General features: G+C 32.7%; 1 protein-coding gene across 1 annotated transcript; it reads left to right on the top strand.

Annotated features, from left to right (window-relative positions):
- The first annotated feature begins 9,957 nt into the window (after window positions 1-9,957).
- LOC143601386 (cytochrome P450 84A1-like) lies at window positions 9,958-11,964 on the top strand. Its single transcript, XM_077078809.1, has 2 exons — window positions 9,958-11,232; window positions 11,329-11,964. The coding sequence occupies exons 1-2, from the start codon at window positions 10,339-10,341 to the stop codon at window positions 11,950-11,952; spliced, it is 1,518 nt and encodes a 505-aa protein (XP_076934924.1). The 5' UTR covers window positions 9,958-10,338; the 3' UTR covers window positions 11,953-11,964.
- The last annotated feature ends 2,019 nt before the right edge of the window (window positions 11,965-13,983 follow it).

Genomic DNA, 13,983 nt, shown 5'->3' with positions numbered 1-13,983 from the left:
ATGCCATCAAGAATTTATTGGAACTTAATATATATATATATATATATATATATGCGCGCGCGCGCTAACAACATGAAAGGTGAAATTAGTGAATGAGCGAATTATTTGGGTGGCAAGCCCAATTTAGGCTCGTTCCGGACTGGCCCAATTCAGGCCTGGCACTACAAACGATTCCTAGACTGCAAGCCAGTTTTTCATTATTTAAATTGATTTATTATTATTATTATTATTATTATTATTATCTACCTAAATAATAAATGAATAATATTTTGAACATTTGTCACTATATTAGCCTACTTGCTTATATGTCAAGCTTATACACGCACTTCTCAACCTACTTACTTTTTACTTACGTTAGAGCATTCTCATCCAATCTCCTATCCCAAAATTCAAATTACACTATAAATCACTATATTTTCTCTTGCATTTTCAATTAAATAATGTTTTTCAATATATTTATCATTACCATTTCTCGTTCCTTCACTCACAACAACTTTCAAAATAAATTAAAAAATTATATGGCATGAACAATAACTATTCAAATACACATTTCTCTCTTCTCTATTCACAACACCCTAAACAACTTCCTACCTTATAAAACTTCACTCGAATATTTTGATGGATTAAATGTGAATGTTTTTACAAAGCTTCCCCTACAAGTTTTTATCTAAAGGTTTTATAGACCGGTTCCTCACTCTCTTCAAAGCAAATTCAAATTTCAAACGGCTTATTCATGGTCAACTAGAATTCAAGAATGAATCTTGAAAAGGTAAATAAGGTTCAATAATTCTGGATTCGTACCTCTTGATGGTGACGACCACCGTGATAACATATGATGAAGAATGTGAACATGTCGATAATCAATTCTTGATCTCTATCTGACAATTAAAGGTAGCCCTAATTTTACTTCCAAAGTTTGTCCTGGTTCACCTGAACTCTCCTATACGCCACTTGCTTTGATTCTACCTTTCAATCTTATTTTGTTTAGGCAATGCAAGGGATCGTTTTAAGATCAACGTGCGGAGGATTGGAAGACGAACGTTCAAGTTCATCGTAAGCAATAGATAATTGTGGGTTTTTTTTTCCAATTTTCTTTTGAATGTCCTCAAATTTTATAGCTTTCAAGTTCCTCCAAATTTTCATCGAGTAAAGATGTATTATCCTGCTTTAATCAAGCTCTCAATATCAAATGTTCATTAATTAGTGGTACGCTTGATTTAGGGTTATGGATTTTTTTAGTGTCATCGTAAAAAAAATGGCTAAAGTTGTTGGTTGGACCTCATGTTATGGTGATTTGAGCCATCGTTATGTTTGGGTGTCGTCTCTCTAATTTCTTTCATTTATATCATTAAGTTTTATAATAACTTATTTACATGAATAAATTAATTGGTTCTATTAGTTGTCCATGTTTGTATTCGGTGAAAAATTAAATGAACAAATATGAACATCCCCTTTTGTGTTCGTTCGGTTCAAGTTGTTATTGTTGATCTTCATACCATGAGGGGTCTTTGTTACGTGTTAGTCAGTCTACAGTCTTAATTATACTTTTGATAACTAAAGGGACTAAACTTGTAATCATAATAGTTGTTAGGATCTATTAGCTGAGTTAGTTAGCCGATGTATGCACAAACCATGAGTCGTTAATGAGATGGTATCTATTAGTTGAATGAACATATTTCCTTTGCTTCTTCTATCTAATTCTCTATGTCAGTTCTGCACATATTTGTCTTCCATGGCTTCAAGCTATGTTTGGAAAACATATTCCTATGGTGTATAATGTCAGTAATAGTCGTGTTACAACTTATTATGTTTTCATGGAATAGACACAATGACATATAAATGCTTTTTACATCTTAATAAACAAATTTCCATTGATAATTGAGCATGTTTACTGATCTTGATGAATTGTTGCCAGAAGCCGGTTCTAAAGTTGATCACCAAGAAAAGTGGGGGGTAGCATGATATGATCATTTCGTTAATATCGTTTTTTTAATAACATGTTCATCATTTTCCATTTAACTGATTTTATAAAATGTGATTCAATTGGCTGAACACATTTTATTTATTAGTAATTGGTTTGAAATACACTACATTCATTAGAATTACAATGATGAAATTCAAGTAATAAAACTTGAGTTGTTGAATTTAACATATATGGACAATAACATTAGATAACTGGAAGATTACCTGCCTTTATTTTTTGCAATATGAGACGGGTTTGGTGAGTCGGGTAAGTATGTATTATTATTTTTTTACAATAGGAGACGGGTTTGCCGATTTGGTGAGTCGGGATACATATAAATTTATTTTATGCTTTTATGTTGGGTAAGTATAATTATAGTTTTTTTCTTTCTTTTCAAATTAAAACAGTTAGTTAAAAAGAAACGGGTTAACAGAGTCACATGGGTCAAAGTTCTTAGTCCCTTGCGCGTTAGACAATCTGTCTGGCGCAACACGCCGAGTAAAAAACTAGTTAGTATATGTAAATAAGAACTTTGGTACCGCAGGTGGCCTATTGGGCCACTTGGCGGCACCGTATTAATCGATGAATTTTGTTTTTTTAAGTCAAGTTATTATAATAAACGTAATGAAAATCGACCAAACATCAATTTTTTTTTGTTTTAGTTCAGGTACCATAACAACCTTGAAAGAAACTAACCGAGTTCGCTCAGACTCGCCACCTGATTTAAAGCCCATGACTGAACCCCCCCCCCCCCCCCAAATTGGTCATCGGTCTACCTTAATTTTTATTTCTATTTCGTTTTTAGTTCCGGTACCGTAACGCACATAATCAAAACTGACCGCATTCGTGCCAAGTTACCGTCTCAATGCTCGGGACCACAATGTTTGGGTTTTATCACCGCCCGGGTTTCCAACCAAATAAACATTGTCTTAAATATTTTGTTTTCTTATACGTTAATGTTTTTATTATATGTTAATTGACGAATTAAGTTTTTGGGTTTTAACGCTTAAATTTTACCAATGATGTCTATACGTAACGAACGCAACCGATACCGACCGAATTCGTATCGACTCATCGTCGTAACGCTCGGGTTTTACCAACGCCCGTATTTCAACACTGGGGTTTTACCAGCTGCCCCGACGCAATGCGCCAAGTAGAAAAACTAGTTATATATAAATTTTTTTATAGATTCATAGAGTAAGACATAAAACTAATAAAATTGGAATTCATAACCTCTATGTGAAACAAGAAACTATTTCAAACATCATTTAAAAAATAATCCAGGTATTTAAGCCACTTTTAATATACATTATTTTAGATTAATTTCCTATTAATGTCTATAATTGTTGACTCTTTTGTCACTTGGAATGATTATTTTTCTTTGGTTCCTTTAATATATTCTTTATTACTTAAATTAAATACATTAACTTTATTTTAGGGGTATCTGAGATTCCTTATTTTACTTCTTTATAATTTATCATTAAGTTAATAAGTTACAAATATGTAACTTATGGAACTTTTCCTTTTACAATATAAGCAATTATTTTGAGCTCCGTGTATTACATGGGAAATTGATGAAAATTATAAAATTTGAACATTAGTCAAAATACAATCGACAACACAATTATTATATATTGTTAATAAAATTACAATTTATATTAAAATTATAGGAATTGCTAAAGAAACATTACGCAAATGTTAACTTATAAGAAAAAATTTCCTTATACATTACGTTTGCGGTTGTGTTTGCAAATATACCTAATAATCAAAATTTTTAGTCAATGACTGCTTGTAAATCTTGACAAAGCGACGTATAGATGTCCGTGTGAAAACACAAGGTCTTTCAAGTAAAAGCCAACCATAAATAATAAAATAAGATTATGTATTAAATCTTAAATCTTAAATATATATAAACGAAACTTTCTTAAATTCTCTCAAGCCATCATATTGCTTTATTTGTAAAATAAGGTTTCTCGTGCATTTAAACCGAATTCACGAGTATGGGCCTCATCAAACTCAGATGGCCTTTTAAACGGGTTATAACATCTCATTATATTAAAAATTGATCTCATCAAATATTTTATATGAAAATCCTATAAAATAGGGAATACTAAAAATTAGTTTATGGTTTTTTATAAAATATTATTTATAATTAAAAAACAGTTTTATAGTAAAACAAGAAGAAGCGGGTCATGGGTCTTAGCAAACCCATATAACCTCTAAACTGGGTTATAACATCTAATTTATTTGTGAAACCCTTTAATAATCAAATCCTAAGTATATTAATAACTTTCTTACAATAAATAAAATTAAAAATCCAAAAAAATATATTAAAAATAGAAACGAATAATATAAAACAACCCCATATTATAGAAAATAAAAGCTAGTTTTTTTATGTATATATATATATATATGATAGCTAAGAAAAGAACTTCATGATTCTAGCTTTTCAAAATAAACCAAAAGAATAAATTTAAATGCTTAGCATGTCAATAAACAAATTTATGAGAATGTGTCAGTGTATATAATGAAAATTTTTTAAGGAATAAAGTATTTTAATTTACTTTTATTTTATATACCTGAAAATACTAAAAAAGTAATAATAAAACAATGTTCCGACCACTTCAATCCCATTTGACATGCTCTTTTTCTATAGCTAAATTATTTCATTTTATTAATTAAGGATAAACATGACGTTAAAATATAAAAAGAAAAAAAATAAATAAATAAACATTAACACACTTGCTTTATATATACATAAGAATAAGGCTATTTAGGGTTGGGTTGACCCACATGGGATCCAAATAACAAAATGGGTTTAAAAGTGTGAGGATAGCTAAGAGAATGACAAGTGGCATAAAGTAGTATTCTTTTATTATACTAAACACCTTATTATTTCTCAAAGAGTTTATAAGTTATAAGTTGGTGAAAATAAACAATTCCAAACACCCTCTTAATGTTATTAAACTTTTAACTACCCTTGTCAAATGTTTTACTCCGTACTAGTAGGAGAGCCCGCGCATTGCGGCGGGGAGACAATGATGAATCTGTTGGTAGCGTTTCGGTTTGTTATGGTGCCAACATTATTTGCGAGTTGCGGTGGGACTTTTGTCTACATGCAGTGAATGTCATTAGAAATGATACGATGATTTGTGCAAAGAAAAGCAAGCATCACTTTAACTCCATGAATAGGATAATTGTAGTTCATCTACACAATTAATAGTAGAGAAATTGGCACAATCAATTTCTTGGCAAACATCAAGAAATTGTGTGGACTGTCATCAGTTTCCGGTTTGCCTAACAACCCCATGTTATGGTGGTCTGATGATCTGACATATCCTTCGCGTCATGTATTGTCGAATTAAAAGTATTGATACAGTGGTGTCACAATGGTAGTTTTTTACATGTTATGCAGACAAGAAACCCTTTTTGTTCACTATTTTTAAACTTTTTTTAAGTTTTAATAATAATTATTGTGTCAAATTTGTTAGAATCTGCTATACAACTTAACCTAGTTTCTATGTTCAATTATATTCGTCTGTTTACTTTGTAAACTTTTTGTTTAATTTGTTAACGAGCGGACATAAACAAACCCGAACACATGCAATTTCTTAACGAACGAAAATGAAAAAGAATACGTTTAATTGTACATGCCTAGTCGCCTCTTTGTTTAAAATTAAGAACACGCTTGTTTAACTTTCTTCAATTCCAGTTTGTTATAACATGTTTTAAGTAAAAAGGCATTGTTTATCAGATGGTCTTCTATGCCGGGTCAAGTTCGTGTTTGTTCTGAGTTTTTTTCATTCTGTTTTTCAGTAGTTTATTATCTACTTAACCATCTAACTCAGTCACTGAAAAGTCAAAACTAAGTTCTTCAACATGAATGAGCTATATTTAGTTGTTATTATAGCCTTATAGCTCATTCAAGGCCACAAACTAATTCTCAAAACAAGTCAAAGATCAAGATGCCATATCAAATTGTGCAGTTCAATAATCAATCTATTTTATATTGGCAAGTGTTGTATACAAACAAAATAATTAGTAATTAGCATATTAATACATATAAATTCAAATAATCATGTTTCGAAACTAACCCGCAACACTTTTTGTACTGCCAAATACAAGACATCAAAACTGACCCGAAGCACTTTTTGTAATAAATTTAACCAAACTTTTTATAATTTCAAACCTGGTCACAGCCTATTTTGACTCGAACAAATTTGATTTTATTAATAACACGTTTTGACCCAAGCTCATTCTACCCTGAACCTTGTTTGACCCGACCCATTTTGACCCACTACGTAACCCGACTTGGCCCGCACGAGTTTTTGTCCAAAGTTTCATCATTTTTTTTGTTATAAATTTGGTCACTACCCGTTTCGATACATTTAACATACGTGGTAATCAAGTTGAACTATTTAACCAGTTTAATCAAAAGGGGATTTCTTCACATAAAAAATAACGTCAGAATTTTGATGGTTCAAGTTCGAGCCAAACTTGGGAAATGTTTCAAGTTAGACTCACCAATTCACGAACACCACCCCGTTTAACAAAAAAATATTATACTTTTTTTTATAAAAATGAGCTAAAGCAATCTTGTTAATACACTATATCATTTTTAATTTTCAAATTTTCCACAAGTGCAATATAGTTGAGTAAACGTACCTTGTAAACATTTGCAGCGTATTCCGCAATATATCTGACATATTTCGCAAATGCTAGATATATTCTGATGCTAGAAATTGAATTTACAAGTTAACCATCATAATAACTAATTAAAAAACATATAATGAAAATCATATCTATAAATAAAAATCCAGAAACATGTGAAATAAGGGATCCAAAGATAATGATGTTCACGGTTTTGCCCGGAGACTCGTAAGCCATCAGACCTCTTACATCGTTAACCTATTAAGTCAAAATTTGGTTCCAATATTATAAAATTTATTAGCCAAGGATTGTGTTCAAAATTAATAATAATAAAATAGAAAAACTCGCCATATGTCCTTGATCTGAGCACACACAACTTCCTAATCGTCTTATGCATCCTTTTTATTTTAAAATGGTTGAGCTTCCTGAGATGCTGCAGTAAAATTATCTCTCCTGTTTATCATCTTATGCTGCCATGTATTATGATTGAACCATAACCATTCAATTCGATTATATAGGAAGATGAATTGTAATAGACTGATTAGGTATAATGGTTACACCAGAATAACCATTCAATTCAACTGATTGCTTATTGAAGGAATCGTCAATTTCGTGATTGATTAATAACCATTCAATTCAGTTGATTGCTTATTGAAGGAATCGTCAATTTCGTGATTGATTATGACTACTCTATCAAGTCCATCAATTACTTGCACTGTGCACCATAGCCCTATCAAGTCCATCAATTACTTACACCGTGCAACAACCAAAATGTTTACAGCCAAGCACAGCAGAAATTAAGCATGAAATATCATTGATAACATAAAGATATGTATACCTTCATCTGTCTTGAATCTTGAACACAGATAGTTCGGTCTCATCATAACTGTTCTTAATAAATTTAGTACCATTTACACGTTACCAATCAGATTCCCTATCCATTGATGAAAGAAAATTATCAAACACCTATTATCATTCCAAACAAATGATATATTAAGTTGATAACATAAACGAGCACATACCCTGAACAACTCCTTCATTACGTTTTGACATAAACAACCACCATTAGTTGTGTTTTAATGATGGTTACCGTGGCACGTGTATCCAATATCCACAAATAAACCTGAGCAGAATTCAAGCCCTAATTTATTTATATCGATTTGGTTTAATTTAGTTTACGCAATCTCTCTTTTCTATAAATCCTAGTTCTAGTTTATCACTCCAATTAAACTAAAAGCAAAACAACTCAATCCCATTAACATTAAGCTTTTACGATAGCAATGGAAAATAATTGAGAAACCTCCGTAAATATGCCAACACTGCATTCAATTCCAACTTTGGTAAGGAATATATTTGTATCCAGTATGATGTGTTGTAACCAAATAGACAAGCAGTAACATAGAACAAATTAATTTAGGAACAAGATAGAGAAAAGAAGAACAACATACCTGATAATACCGAGATGCATTGGTGAATATAAATAACCAGAGGGGTGAAATAATTGCACAATCGTCAGTTTAAAAGACGACCGATTGAATCCCTGAATGAAGATAGCTAGGGTATCTTTGATCATTCAGTTTATTAGGTATTATAACCGTTCAATTTATTGCAATTAAATGTAGGAGATACAACGAACGATGTTTGAGGATGAGTTGGAAAATACGCCGGCGGTAAACTATAGTTAATATAGCGGCGTCTCACCGGAAAAGAATCAATTACCATTTTGTCATCATACTGAAAAGAAAAAAAAAACATAAAACACATTTGTGTTTAGTTTTTTTTTTCTTTTATTGACATTTCAATATATTTTGTTGAAATCGAAGTTGTATACTTGCATTTGCTTTTATAGTTTTCGGTCAATATAAAACACATGTTGATATCTTTTTGGGCATATCACGACTATATTTTTTGTGTGTTTTCTTTCATTTGCTATAGTAAGTGCTGGTTCCGTTGCAAATAACGATTGAATTCCCGCCAAATTGGTTTGTATATAAAGGTGGAAACTAGCATTTTCTTGAAACAAAGTGCCAAATTGGTTTGTATATAAAGGAAGAAACTAGCATTTTCTTGAAACAAAGTACCTAGTTACCAAAACTAGAATATGTATTCCATATGCATCATATATGTATAATTAAGTAATTAACTGTGAATCTAATTCAAGGATTATCATAGTGAATGTTTTGAAGTTTTTATACATCATTACAAGACGAAATTAAAGTGGGTTTTCGTTAAAGTGACATGTTATTTGTCATGTGTGAACTTAAACGATACCCTTAATTTGCCCTAAATGTGAACTTAAATGATTCTACTAATGCTTTAGCTTAGCTTCTTGTTGGGTATTTTTAAATGAAAATCACACTTTAGAAAAAAAAAATTAGTGATACTACGAAATCTTACTATGCTAGTTAAAGCAATACATGATATTCATGACGTTCAATTAACACGTTCACATAGGCTTCCAATTCAGTTTCCATCTATAGAAATGCCACATAATTCACTAATTAATATTTTTTATAATCATAACCTCACTAATTAATGTTTTTTATAATCATAACTAACTATTTCCTTTCAAATGATTTAAAAACCGATTTTAAAAACAATTAATTATTTATAACTGATTTTGTATTCCCTTTTTAATATGATTATTATTTTAACAATTCAATAATTTCTATAACAATTTCTCATTCAACAATTTATACATATTTTTTCTACATCTTGTAGTTTTGCAGAGAACAAGGTAAATAATTCTTATGATATCTACATATATAAAACATTTGAAATATTTTCTACCCGTATGTAACACGGACCAGTATCCTAGTAACTAATATAGTGAGAGTACAGTGAGGACATTTGGCCATGTGATTTAAAAATATCTTGTTCCTGCGAACTGAACCTTTCATGATGTGTTTGATAGGAAGTTTGTTTGTTTTTATTTATTTATGATCGTGACATTTGTTCATTTATACATGTGCCTTAACATCATTTATGTTCTTTAGCTTATGTTTGTTTAAGTTAATTTGTTCGTTTATATTCATTGAAAACTTTTGGGCCATTACAATGTATTATAGGTTTATTATTGTTTAAGACAAAATTGATGTTCGCATTTACTTTTAATTGGTGCTCACTTAGTAATGTTTCTTCATTTATATTCAGACATATTCGGTTACATTCGTGAACCATTCGTTAATTTATACTTTATACTATTAAAGTTAAACGAACGAACACAAGCATGTCTCATTCACATCTATCGGTTCTTTTACAGACCTACGTGTTTATGATTCAATAATTTTTTTCTAACCAATGATAGTACCAAAGGGTATTTTGTACATTGATATTTTCTGATCTTGCATTCATGGGTACAATCCAAATTAGGCAAATAGCCTAACAAGCAGGAAATACCAAACAGTGTGGCTAAATGTAAGGTACGTCAAAGGAGGAGATCAAGGGAGAAAATATCACATTAAACTCGTATATATATATATAATAACATACCCTTAATTTGTATACATGCTAAAATAGGCAACATTCCAATATCATCTTCCTATTGTGCTAGTGAATTCATTACTCATTAGCACAATAGCACTCGTTTTCAAGAACCTAAACACTAAACAGTAAATCAACACGCTTTCTATCATGGTGTGCCCGCTAAACTTGTATATATAACATACCCATCGTATCCATTTTTAAGCAGCAACATATTCATCCAGTTGCCACTTGAATCAATAATGGATTCAATCCAAATCCAAATCACTCTAGCATTAATCTCTCTCTTTACTGTTTTCTTTCTCGTTTGGCTTCGCCGAAAACCTCTTCCGCCGGGCCCAATGGGGTGGCCGATCATTGGCAACATGTTGATGATGGACCAACTCACCCACCGTGGCTTAGCCCGCTTGGCGGAAAAATACGGTGGCATTTTCCATCTCAAGATGGGATTCAGCCACACCATTGCTGTGTCGTCGCCCGAGATGGCCCGACAAATACTTCAAGTCCAAGATCACATATTTGCCAACCGTCCAGCCACCATTGCCATCACTTATCTGACTTACAACCGAGTCGATATGGCCTTTGCGGACTACGGCCCGTTCTGGCGCCAGATGCGGAAGCTGAGTGTCATGAAGTTGTTCAGCCGTAAGCGGGCAGAATCCTGGGATTCTGTCCGTGATGAGGTGGATTCCATGGTGAAATCCACCGCGGTCAACTCCGGTTTGCCAGTAAATGTAGGTGAGCTTGTATTTGGGTTGACTCATGATATTATTTATCGGGCGGCTTTTGGATCGATATCTAATGAAAGTAAAGAGGAATTCATAAGCATCCTGCAAGAGTACACGAAGCTGTTTGGTGCATTCAACTTGGCTGACTTTATTCCATGGCTCGGGTTCATTGACCCCGCTGGGTTGAATACCCGTCTACCTGTTGCCCGAGCCGCTTTAGACTGTTTCATTGATAAAATCGTTGACGATCATTTGAGGAAGGAGAAGAAAATCGATGATCAAAATGTGGATAACGATATGGTTGATGAGATGTTGGCGTTTTATAGCGAGGAAGGAAAAGTCAACGAAGCCGAGGATTTGCACAACGCGATCATGTTAACCAGAGATAATATGAAAGCCATAATTATGGTAAGTAATTTAGTTCAAATATGTTTTATTTGAATATACAAGTGATCAGCATATGACTAAGTGACTTAACATTTGATACATATATTAATTTTCTAGGATGTAATGTTTGGAGGTACTGAGACAGTAGCATCTGCGATAGAATGGGCAATGACTGAGCTAATGCACACACCCGAAGCACTAAAGCGCGTCCAGCAAGAGTTGGCTAGTGTCGTTGGTCTCGAACGTCGGGTTGAAGAGGCTGACCTAGAGAAGTTGACTTATTTCAAGTGTGTTGTCAAAGAGACGCTTCGCCTACACCCTCCTATTCCTGTTGCTCTTCACAAATCGTCACAGGACACAACGGTTATGGGCTACTACATCCCTAAGGGGGCGCGCGTCATGGTTAACGCATACGCCATCAATCGTGATAAGAGCTCTTGGGAAGATCCGGATGCTTTCAATCCGTCTCGTTTTTTGCAAAATGGGGCTCCAGATTTTAAGGGAAGTAACTATGAATTTCTACCTTTTGGTTCGGGACGAAGGTCATGCCCTGGAATGCAACTTGGTTTGTACGCAATGGAGATGGCGCTAGCCCACCTCCTTCATTGTTTCACTTGGGAGTTACCCGATGGTATGAAACCGAGTGAAATCGACATGGGGGATGTGTTTGGACTCACCGCACCCAAGGCGATACGACTTGTTGCCGTACCAACACCACGTTTATTATGTCCATTGTATTAACAGGACTTTTGAGTTTATCATTTCTAGCCTTCTTCATATAATACAGGAGAGTAATCATATTCACATCTTCAAATCTTGTATTTTTCGAATTTCCAATTAATAACTATAGGGTTTTAAGTTTTAACTTATGATATTTGAAAAGATACGACTATAACTATTATTTATAGTCAACTAAATCAATTATTGATTAATGTTGGATATTCCAATTGTTACTTTCAAGCTAAACAAAGTTCAAAAAAATCTATGTGGTGGCGCAGAAATAGGCATAGCAAAAATGAACATATATTAACCGTAATATAGACGCATATTTTGAGATATTAGAGCCACTATTAGAGTAATTTGAAATGAGCTTTAGCTTAACTGGTATAAGAAGGAAAGTGAAGATTTGAGCTTAAGATCACAAAGTCTCAAGTTCGAATCCGATGTTAACAAGGTTTAAGCACAATGGGCCTTCTAGCGCCTGGTGTTCTCTGAAACAGGAGATGATGAGTTTAGGTTACCTAACACTGTCCATGATTGCGGACTTATGGGTCGCCTTTTGCCATTAGGTTACCCGGGTAGGGTATCTGGACGTTATTCGTTGGTTGTTCAAAACAAAACCCTTAGAAATTCAATTTTATATAATCTTCTAAATTAAAGGGGTCGACATAAATTATTACCTGATCTATTAATTACCAAATTCCAAATAGACCCACATTTTTATATGTAAAAATATCATTATCATTAAGCAAAAGTTCCACCACCATGATTGATGAGGATTTTTGATATTTGAAGTGGATTAAGCAAAGTGAAGATTTGAGCTTAAGATCACAAAGTCTCAAGTTCGAATATGATGTTAACAAGGTTTAAGCACAATGGGCCTTCTAGCGCCTGGTTTTCTCTGAAACAGGAGATGATGAGTTTAGGTTACCTAACACCGTCCATGATTGCGGACTTATGGGTCGCCTTTTGCCATTAGGTTACCCGGGTAGGGTATCTGGACGTTATTAGTTGGTTGTTCAAAACAAAACCCTTAGAAATTCAATTTTATATAATCTTCTAAATTAAAGGGGTCGACATAAATTATTACCTGATCTGTTAATTACCAAATTCCAAATAGACCCACATTTTTATATGTAAAAATATCATTATCATTAAGCAAAAGTTCCACCACCATGATTGATGAGGATTTTTGATATTTGAAGTGGATTATTCCAGTGTTTACTCCATTACCATGGTGTTGAATTGAGATGTCATCTATAGTGGTGACCCTTTTAAATCGCATACACATGATTTAAGATAAGTGTATTCATAGGTGGAATTTATCGAGAAAATATCTCTGTATATTTATGGTTTTTTAGTGACAACCAAAAAGTAAGATGCATCACGTAACGAATTAAACACATTATATAACGTGTTGAGTGTAACATTATAATTCGGGAAAGGTACTAGTATAGCCAAAACAGGCAAACAGTAATATTTTATTTTACTATACTAATAAAATAAAATGTTGAAGTTTAGGGGTCATTGTGTCAAGCTTATATTTCATCTAACTCTTACACTGCATTCTCGGGTTTAAAATATAAGGAAAAGGAATGATAAGATTGGATAGAGGAAGAAAGGAATAGAAATTATATACTTAAAATGCATTCTCGAGTTAAAATAAAAGAAAAGAAAAGAGAGTGTTTATTACATTCTTGAATTAGATTGGAAGGAAAAAATAGGAAAAAAATTTGTAACTTTACAATTATGTCCTCATAGCAACATGAAAAAGAGAATTAAGATAGGGTAAATTGGTAATATGGTAATGGGATATAAACTTTCCTTCACAGTTCGGCCATATTTGGCAGGAAAGTTTTGAAGGAAAAAAGGTTTAACTTTTCCTTCCATTCTCTTTCTTTTCTTTTAATGAAAAACCTCAAGAATGAAAAATGAATAATTTTCTTATCTTTTTTTCCCCGATCTCTTAAATAAAAAACTCAAGAATGCAGTGTTAATCTCTTATCTCATTCATTCTAGCTATTCATGGGTCAAAACCATTTTGTCAAGTGA

Source organism: Bidens hawaiensis, unplaced genomic scaffold, assembly GCF_021521415.1.
Source record: "Bidens hawaiensis isolate Kalapana, Puna unplaced genomic scaffold, B.hawaiensis_p1.1 tig00056179_1, whole genome shotgun sequence".
Classification (NCBI taxonomy): Eukaryota; Viridiplantae; Streptophyta; class Magnoliopsida; order Asterales; family Asteraceae; genus Bidens; species Bidens hawaiensis.
Note: the sequence above shows the minus strand (reverse complement) of the source record. Positions and strands in the feature narration are given on the sequence as shown.